Source organism: Pteronotus mesoamericanus, unplaced genomic scaffold, assembly GCF_021234165.1.
Source record: "Pteronotus mesoamericanus isolate MK-2021 breed Mesoamerican mustached bat unplaced genomic scaffold, CSHL_Meso_final scaffold_83, whole genome shotgun sequence".
Taxonomy (NCBI): Eukaryota; Metazoa; Chordata; class Mammalia; order Chiroptera; family Mormoopidae; genus Pteronotus; species Pteronotus mesoamericanus.
Window position 1 is genome coordinate 3362616 of NW_026555328.1, and position 10263 is coordinate 3372878.

Below are 10263 nucleotides of genomic sequence, written 5' to 3' on the forward strand. Positions count from 1 at the left end.
AATCCATTTTTTTATTTTTAATTTTTCCCTAGGCTATAATAGACGGAGTCTATGTGAAGACAATGCCAAATTTCACAGATGTGACAGAATTCATTCTTCTGGGATTGACCAGTCGCCAGGAGCTTCAAGTTCTTTTTTTTGTGGTGTTCCTGGTAGTTTACATAATCACTCTATTAGGAAACATTGGTATGATCATTTTGATCAGCATCAGTCCCCAGCTTCAGAGCCCTATGTACTTTTTCTTGAGTCATTTATCTTTTGTGGATGTGTGGTTCTCTTCCAATGTCACCCCCAAAATGCTGGAAAACTTATTATCAGAGACAAAAACCATTTCCTATGTGGGGTGTTTGGTGCAGTGTTATTTTTTCATTGCCCTTGTCCATGTGGAGGTCTATGTCTTGGCTGTGATGGCCTTTGATCGCTACATGGCCATCTGCAACCCTTTGATTTATGGCAGTAAAATGTCCAGGACTGTCTGTATTCGGCTCATTTCTGTGCCTTATGTCTATGGATTCTCTGTTAGCTTAATATGCACATTATGGACCTATGGCTTGTGCTTCTGTGGAAACTTTGAAATCAACCACTTCTATTGTGCAGACCCTCCTCTCATCAAGATTGCCTGCGGGGGTGTCCATATCAAAGAATACACAATGATCGTGATTGCTGGAATTAATTTCACATATTCCCTCTCCGTGGTCCTCATCTCCTATACCCTCATTGTAGTAGCTGTGCTACGCATGCACTCTGCTGATGGAAGGAAGAAGGCGTTCTCCACGTGTGGATCCCACTTGACAGCTGTTACCATGTTTTATGGGACTCTCATATTCATGTATCTCAGGCGGCCCACTGAAGAATCTGTGGAGCAGGGAAAAATGGTGGCTGTGTTTTATACCACAGTGATCCCCATGCTGAACCCCATGATCTATAGTTTGAGAAACAAGGATGTGAAAGAGGCAGTCAACAAAGTAATAACCAAAGCAGGGTGGGGGCAGTGAAACTACAATTGCTATTTTTGTGGTGTGTTGCTACCTATTATAAATGCCCAGGCATAAAAGTCCTAGCTCAAAAAAAGATTTTCTAAAGACAGCTTTTACATATGATTAAAGGTTTAATCTAATGCAGTGATGCTTTACCTACTCCATGAATATACTTGAATGGCCAAGCTTACTTCATCTTATATGTGCAACCATATTATTGAATCTGAGATATTAGTGTCATTCACAGTGTATATAAAATTGTGTTCAGTGTAGTCATTGGAAGAACTCATAAATAAGTTTAGACAGATAAACATTAATTTGGAGCCACCCTTGTTGAAAACAAACATGGTTTCCTAGGATATATTTTATATACATATTTCATGAGTGAAAGAGTAAGAATTCATTTCTTTTCTATGAATACAGGATGTTGACGGATGCTGATTTACCAAAAAAAGTGTCCTATAGTGTTTATGTACATATGAACTTTTAAAAATGAAATTGTTTTCAGAATCTTCAACTAATATCTCAATATAGTCATAAAATTTGCCCTCAGCATGCATTGTGTTATAGTTAGTGATGTTTGTGTTTCAATAATCTTTTTCATTACCCTTATTTCTTGCTTTGGATTGTAGTATAAATTTCTTGATGTTAAAAGGGTTAAACATTTATTACTAAATTTTTCCCACCTTCATCATAATTATAAAATAAACCAGTATAAGTTTTCTGATATTCAAAATCTGACCCTTGTCCTATTAAACCTTTGGTTGATATAATTTGAAACTATCACTTGATTCCAGCTCTTCCTACTAATGTTAAATGTTTTGGTTCTGTATTTTGCAGCTTAAACCAAGCTTTTAGTGCCTCAAGTGAACCAACCAGATAAGAAACACTGTCAACTAAATGCTATTGCACTGAACCTGTATTCCAATGCAATAAATACAGGTCAAAATGGTATCCCTTTGGACCTTGTTAAGAATCTTCAGAGGCTCACTGTTCAGTTTATCTAGATTGCTGCATCTACAGCCCACATCATCTACATTCCATTATTTCAACAAGTAGTATACAAATTTGTCTACCTTCGATGACTCTTGCTAACCTACCAGTATAGAGGCAAATGAAAAGTAGAAGTGATTCCTGATGAGTGAATTTATTCTTATTTAAGTGCTAATATAATTTAAAAGGGTACACAATTGCATATGTGAGGGAGGACACTGAGAAGGAGCATATAGTTGTAGCAATGCCACCAGTAAGACTGACTAATTTGGAGACAGCATTGCAACTCAGACTAATATACTAATTAAGCAGGGGCTACTTTTTCTTAGAGTGGATCTGAGAAGAGGCAGATGGTGGAAGGAGGAGAATTCTCATTTGTAACTTTAGAGTCTGAGCAGGGGGAAAGAATACCATTGTTTGATATTGGAAACTATGTTAATAAAGGACTTTTAAAAATTTTTTAAACCACTTTTATTTGCTTCTAAAGAGTTAGTGTCAAGTACAAAAAGTAGGGCTGCTCAAGAGCAACTGCTTTCATGGAGATTGACATTATAACCTGACATTCTAAGACTATATTTTCTGTGATTCTCAGGCAAAGATATTCCTACTATTTCAAAAATGCTGGCCATCCAGCTATTGATCACATTTCTCATTTTCCTTTAATAGTCATGTCTATAGCTTTGTTATGAAGTTTTGGCAATGAGCTGTTAGTAGAATGTTATGAATAAAACCTAAATGTCATCACATCAAGGTCAAAGCCATTAGACCTGGATTTTTTCCTCCCCCTACCCACTTAAAAATGTTGCCACTGAAATTGTTGCCCTAGACCCAAACATGGAAGCCACATATTGAAGGTCTAATGGCCTTACCCTAACTCCTAACTCACTGTTGCCTGAGAGAGAAAGAAAATCCTCTCTTATTGAATGAATCACTATATTTGGTGGGTTCATTGGTTATACCACTTAGCCAGTATTCTAATCTTCCCTTAAAGTGTTCTTATAATACTTTTCAGAAACATGATCCTTGTAATCTCACTTCTACTTCTTAGAGCAAATTTTGCTTCAAGGGTGATAAAACCTCCTCAGATATTTGCCTCTTCTCCTGTCAAAGTTTATTGAATATTTTCTTTTATTGAATAAAGTAAAACTTGTCCTCTGTCTTAACCCAAACTTAACCCAGAAGTTGGGTAAAAACCCAAACTTCTGGTCTTCGATTTAGGTTATAATCTTCCTGTCCCCCTGCTTGATGAGTCCTTAGACTAGTCACGGCATCCAACTGTCTCAACTTCTAGGCCACTTCTCTCAACTAGCATTTTTAGGTACCTATACACTTCTTTCTTGGTCTCAGGATTTCCCAGCCATTTTTTTTTCCTGCACTGTGTGTAGGTATGGACTAAGTGAGCTTTTATCAGACAGTTAGCTAACATGCATCTTTAGCTATTGTTACTTATGGTTGAATTGTGCCCTCCAAAAATATATATTGAAGTCCTAAGCTCAAGTACCTCAGAATGACATGATTTGCTAGTAGAGTTACTGCAGATGTAATTAGTTAAGATAAGACCATGTTAGAGTAGGCTCGACCAGCCCTGCCTCAGTCTTACTTCTCACTGGTCCTTGTGATATGGTGGATGGAACATCTGGAAAAGTGACCTTGACTTTGAACCTACCACTTCCTAGTGTCTGTCTCCACTGTCCAAGTCTCCATATTCTTCTGAGCCTTCTGGTTCTTATCTGTTAAGTAAGGTAGTAGTAACAGTTTTAAAGAGTCAAAAAATGCATGCAGTTAGGAATTATTAGAAACATGTTGATCAGGAACTATTAGAGACACTTTATATTTTTTTTTTGCCATGGCTAACCTTGTAAATGTACCCCAAAGGAGACAGACAGCAGATTGGCCATCAAAGCTCCACAGAGATTCATGCTTCTGAAAACTCTTTGTTCACCTCATCATTAAATGTGTCCCTCATTCTCCATTGGCTTGCAAACATAAGATGTGCAAGTTTACATGGGTAATAAAAACAAGTTGGTGAAGGGCATATCTGTTTGTGTATATGAAACAGAGAGAAAATAAAAATGAGAAAATTATAAAACGTTGGAGAACAAGTGTTTATTTCAATCCCACAACCAGTGTGATTGATGAGTTAAAAAGTAGAATCGTTTTGTAACCCCCTGGGACCTGGCTATTACTGCATAGCCTTCAGCTCATTATTAACAGAAAATGGATTTATAACACATTATATAAATTACTTTTAAGTTCAACTGCTTCATAGTTACTCTTGAAGATGATTTCCATTTTGAGGGATTTTCAACTTCTGACTTAATTCCTTTCTCAAAGAGGGGTAATGCTTGCTTCCAACAGTTCCTAGATGAAAGGGAGACTATGAGTCCAGCCTTTGAGAGAAGACTTCTGAATACCTTGATGTGCTGGAAGTAAGATGCCCTGGACCCTGGGCTGTGACAGGTGCTGAGTATGTCAGTCCAGCAGGTGTATGTTTGGTAGTTTTGTGACTTTGCAACAACCTCATCTGATTTCTCTATGATTCACAGATCATACCTAGAGGAAGGTCACAGGTTCCTGTATGATTCACTGATCTTTAAATCCCACTCACATTGCCAGTCTCAGGTTGAGCCCTTGCTGCTTGTGTTCAAAAATATGGCTCTTGTGCTATTATGAGTTCTTTCCCAATCTCCACATTGCTGCATAAACTTTGCACTATTCTCTTAACTTTTTAACATTATGCTATGGAATTAGAAAACAAATAAAACAAAAATAACAGCAAAGATATTCTCTTTCCTGGAGTACTTGCCCTTGACAATTGATAGTGATGGCTTCAAGACTAATTTCTCTGTGATGGTGCTCCTTCCAAAAGGAAAATAACTGAAGAGCTTAAAATTCATAATTATAAATCACTACTTTTTCTCTAAAATCTGTATCATTTGCATCCACTTAGAACACCTTATTGCTGCTTTACTAATGATATTGGGGTTGAATGAGACAAACACAGAAGTAATTTTAAAACTACATGGTTTAATATTTATATCTTCATATAATTCTAAAATCTGAAGTTGACCATTGAACCTATCCTAAGATAACTTGGAATGACTTAAGTTAAAGTATTATTGAAAACTCCTGATTAACTCCTTTAGTGTAAGTTCTTTTACTAGCATTTCCTGATATGCAGCACATAAGGTAATTTTACATATTACACAGATATTTGGTATTTTAAATGTCTGAGTGTATATAATTTTTGTTCCTCTCTATTTATGATGATTGGCACAAATCTTTCGCATTTGCAGTGATTATACAGAGTTTAACTTTCATATTTACTTAAATAAAGTATGAGTTAATTTAAAAATATATTAAGCAAAAAATAAATGTAAATTCCAATGTAAGAAAAATCATAATATAAGCATAACAGTAACCAAAAGTCAGAAAACAACATAACTTTATGATGTCACCACCATCACATGCACACAGCAGCCTAAGAGATATATATATATATATATATATATATATATATATATATATATATATGTGGTATTACATATACATACAACTCTGCATGTCAGGCTCTACTTCGAAGGGTCACCACTTTAATTTTTTCAGTTCAATACTATCTGCAATGTTTAAGATTATTAAGTTGTTCTGTTAAGACAAAATCCAGTAAGTCTTGTTGTGAAAGTCTCTGAGGTTAGAGCGTGGGTTAACTATAGCCATATAATATTCAAACAGAATTGAAGGGAACTCGGGTATCCAGTGTGCTTCTCATATTGTTTAATGAACTGTACTTACAGGACAAAGCCAGCTCTGAGTTCCTGAGCTTTATAAGCACCACTTACCCAGAACTCAAAGATGTTAAAGCAACTTTTCATCTTTTCCCACCAATGTCATTGATCTAGAAGTGACAAAACTTAGGTCTGAATCCAAGAGCCTGAGATTTCAAGAACTAACTTCCTACATAGTTTCAGTGCAGCAAGATTTTGATTACTGGCCATGCCTGGGTTCGAATCATGAGCAGTTGAACAGATGAAAGCAAGAACGACAGAATAAAAAGGGGAATCGGTTCATGGTAGGAAAGTGTTCACGTGCGATTCTGACACATACTATTGGCGTGGCTTCATTTTGCTCATTTGATAATAAGCTTCATTTTGTTCTTGTTCCCTCTGTTCATTGCTTGTTTAGAATTTCCTTATCAAATAAACAAAATGTATTTCCCAAGTTGATAGAATCATTCTGTCATCTATCACAGTACCCAGGTCATAGTAACACAGTCTTATAATTCAGCAAATTGAGTTTTTAAAAATTCCATGCTAATTGTGTAATTTCGGAGAGTGATTGGTAATGAATCCAGTGGTGGTCAGAGGCAGAGTGAGGAATGATGGCTAACAGGGGACAGTTGAGGAACACTCTATTTCATGAAATGACATGAAGATAGACAAGAAGCTTACTCCATCACCCTCCTGGCCCTCTTTATGTCTTCCACCAGTATATAAAACCGAAAACACATCTACAAGGAAGAGGTCTATCTTGTTATTAGTTGAATAGGAACTCTCCAGGTCCAAACTATGAGTCACATACCTAAACAGTAATAATTGGTTAAAAATCTAAATTCTACTCCTTTAAATATTTAGTCTTATTATAAACTACATAAAAATAGAACTCATGTATAAAAATAATGTTACTTATATGAAGAGTGGTAAAAATGAATTAACTTCATCAGAAGATGATAAAAACAACATATCTGCATGTTGCCTTGTTCCAAGTCAGGTGTTGTTCCAAGTCACTTTTTAAACTTAGTTAGAGGCAGGCCATAACATTTTTCAATGGCCTTTCTCAAGGCACCTTTAACCTCTTGGTTCCTCAAACTGTAGATCATGGGGTTCAGCATAGGAATGACTATTGTGTAGAAGACTGATGCTAGTTTGTCTGTGTCAAGGGAATGGTTTGATTTTGGCTGCAGATACATGAAGATCAGGGTCCCGTAGAATATCGTCACAGCAGTCAGATGAGAGGCACAAGTCGAGAATGCTTTGTATCTCCCTTCTGTAGATTGGATTCTCAGAATGGCAGCCACAATGTACAAGTAAGATATAAGGACCGTGGTCAAAGAGCTGATCATGTTGAATCCAGCAAATATGAAAATCAAGACCTCTTTGAGGTTGGTGTCTGAGCAGGCAAGGGCCATTAAAGGGACATCATCACAGTAGAAGTGATTGATAATATTGGGGCCACAGTAGATCAATTGGAAAGTAACAACTGTGTGGAGCAAAGCAACAGAAAAGCTATACAAGTAGGGGCCTGTTACCAGCTGCAGACACACCTTTCGGGACATGATCACCCTATAGAGAAGAGGATTGCAGATGGCCACGTAGCGGTCATAAGCCATTACCGCAAGAAGAAACATCTCCGAAATCAAGAAGTTCAAGAAAAAGCCCAGCTGTGTTGCACATGCGTGGAAAGATATAGACCTGTCCTGGGTCAGGAGGGTCTCCAGGAACTTGGGGGCTATTGAAGAGGAGTAACAAAGGTCAACAAAGGCCAGATTACTGAGGAAAAAGTACATGGGTGTGTGAAGTCGAGCATCCAGTTGAATTAATGAAATCATCCCAATGTTTCCTACCAAAGTTAGAGTATATACCACTAAAATGAGCAGGAAGAGAATGATTTCAATCTCCCTGTGGACTGCAAAGCCCAAAAGAATGAATTCTGTCACCCTGGTGCTATTCTTTTCAGCCATTTCTTCCAGTGTCTCAACTGCTGAAAAAAGACAAAATAAAGCCAGAAACAAATAACTGGGACTGAGGAATTGTCATCTGATGCCAGATCTAGTGTGTTATAGCTTCAGAAATTATTGTTCATTGAAATACAATATCAGAACAAATACATCTCATTTCAAAATTATCATCTCTCACTATATAGAATTTTACAAGGCCAAACATTGACTGCCAATGGAAAATAAATCAATTGGAAGCTCTATAGTAAAGATTAAAAAACAAAAACTTTATATGTTTGTAAATATACTTAATATATAGATTTAGGTTATTTTAAATTATTTTGAATAAGGAGAAAAGAACACTTTTAAAATTTTTTCTGCTTTTTTATTTTCTTCCTGGTGGAATAAAACCATAATGTACTATTTTTGTCTGTTTGAATAGATATTTTTTCTATTTTAACAATTATTATTCTAAGTAGAAAGTTAAACATGATAATGCAATGAGAAAAAGGAGCCATTAAATCTCTGTTTATGGGTCAGGAAAATTTTGAATATATATATATAAATCATTTTTAAATACTGCTTTCTAAAAATGAAAAACCACATGTGAGCAGAGCTAAAAATATGTACATATATTTTAAAATGTAGTTCTCTAGGTTAAGTATTCTATTTTAATTACTTCCTACATTTATAATCACAAATTACAATCCTTGCTAAATCTTCAGTGAAATGGCAAAAATTTCTGCATTTAAAAGATGGTCATCTCTCTAATGGGAGAAAGAATAATTTCAGGAAGTAGTACTCTGGTGTTTTCATGTTTGGAAAGTTATCATTGTTAAAGCCATGACCTTTGTCTCCACAATTGTGAATATACCAGCATCACCTTATGGTCTGTGCTTAGGGGTTCAAGCTGTCAGTCAGTCAGCAACCTGTGCAACTCTAGGAGGAAGAAGAAGGGAAATAAGACAGGGCCAGATTGTGGGCAGTTTTCCTCAGGTTGCTAAAAGTCACTTCCCCTGATTCAGATTCTACACTCATAGAAAATACAGAGCCGTGCCTTCCTCCGGGTGCCACCATATCCACGAAGCCCCTCACACCTTCGGGCCTCCACGGCCTCCCATCTCCACCCCCACAGCAGGATTAATGCATCTTATTTTTCTCCATGTAACTCGTCTTTAATTATAACCACCTGCATGGCGTGTTTAGGGCAAATTGTGCCTCTTTCCACCAGTAGGGCCAAGAAAGCTAACTTTAATTTTGGGATGAAAATAAGAAATGCTCACCAAATCAAATTTGAATGAGTGAATGATAAATACATAAAGTGTGTAAAAAAGAAAAAATAATCCCTTTCTCTTCCCAAGCATATTATCCAAAAGGACACTTTTCTTAGCAGTTTGGTGAAAGTGGTCAGAAATTGATTGTTTAATCTATTGATTCAATTTAATAGTATAATTTATATTTAGTGTGTTTTCCAAGAACAAACCAAATCTATAGACATATATACATATATATATATCCATAAATGTATATACAAATACACACACACATGCATACATATAAAACCTCCATGAAAACAATCTTCTCTCTTATTCAGTTACTTTCTCCTTGGTGGAGGCAAAGCCTACTTGTCGGGGGAGTGTTTGGATGACATTGCTGAACTGGTTTGTCTTTCTGAACTGGCATCTTAACACAGCCGTCAGTGCCACGGCGCGCTCTCCGTGCAGAGTAAAAGAGGAAACGAGAGATTATTGACCTGGCCAGCATTTTTCCACTTCCAGACACAGGAACATATTGACTCTGGTCCTACTTGCACTCTTCCGTGATAAACATCACTTTAGATGTTTTATAAGCAATTAATGCAGTTTTAGCATTGAGGTTCTTTTCTTCGCATGCATAATGTAACCACGTTTATTTTACTTTCTTCTACAACCATAATATAAGGAAAAACATGAAAACCTATACACCCTCACCAATTTAAAATTTTGAAAAAATCAGCTTCCATTTTTGTGCATTATTTTCACCTGTGAATGTCTCTTTGCTACATTTTCTTTTAAAAAATCCAAATTTTCTCCTGAAAGGCGGCTCTCATACAGACAAATGCTCTTCTTCCACAGGAATTGACTTCTGACATTTCCATAAGAGACAGAAAATGATTTTTCTTCTAAAAAAAGCCCAAGTCTCAGGGAGCCATTGAGGGACATACTTTGGGAGAGTTAAAAAGGTTATTTCATTCTTGTGTACAGATGTCGGTTTTAGCTAGTCTGAGCAGAGTAAGACAGGGTCATCTACTTTTTCTTCTAGTGGAGAAAATTGTGGGTGACTTGAGGCAAGAGAGCTGTGAAAACGACCAGCCGTACCTGTTAACCTACCTGGTTGTGGGAGAAATCTTCCCCTGAGTGTTTCCACAGGGGTCTCCTTCCCAATGACTCTCTGGGATAGGGCAAGTATGTGAAGGTGTGATACAGGCCTTTATATATGAAGTCTCTGTTCCCTCGAGAGTTAATGCCTAAGGTTCCGCAGACATAACTGCCCCAAGGTTACGGCCCTTGTGATTAGAAAGTTCCAATTAGGAAAATATCA

General features: G+C 36.7%; 2 protein-coding genes across 2 annotated transcripts; one reads left to right on the forward strand and one right to left on the reverse strand.

The window, feature by feature from the left end:
• The first annotated feature begins 62 nt into the window (after positions 1-62).
• Positions 63-995, forward strand: LOC129062704 (olfactory receptor 5M9). Its single transcript, XM_054563723.1, has one exon. It carries the CDS (start codon positions 63-65, stop codon positions 993-995), a length of 933 nt encoding a protein of 310 aa, XP_054419698.1.
• A 5755-nt stretch (positions 996-6750) lies between these two features.
• On the reverse strand, positions 6751-7707 carry LOC129062764 (olfactory receptor 1038-like). The gene has a single exon (XM_054563808.1). It carries the CDS (start codon positions 7705-7707, stop codon positions 6751-6753), a length of 957 nt encoding a protein of 318 aa, XP_054419783.1.
• Positions 7708-10263: the final 2556 nt, after the last annotated feature.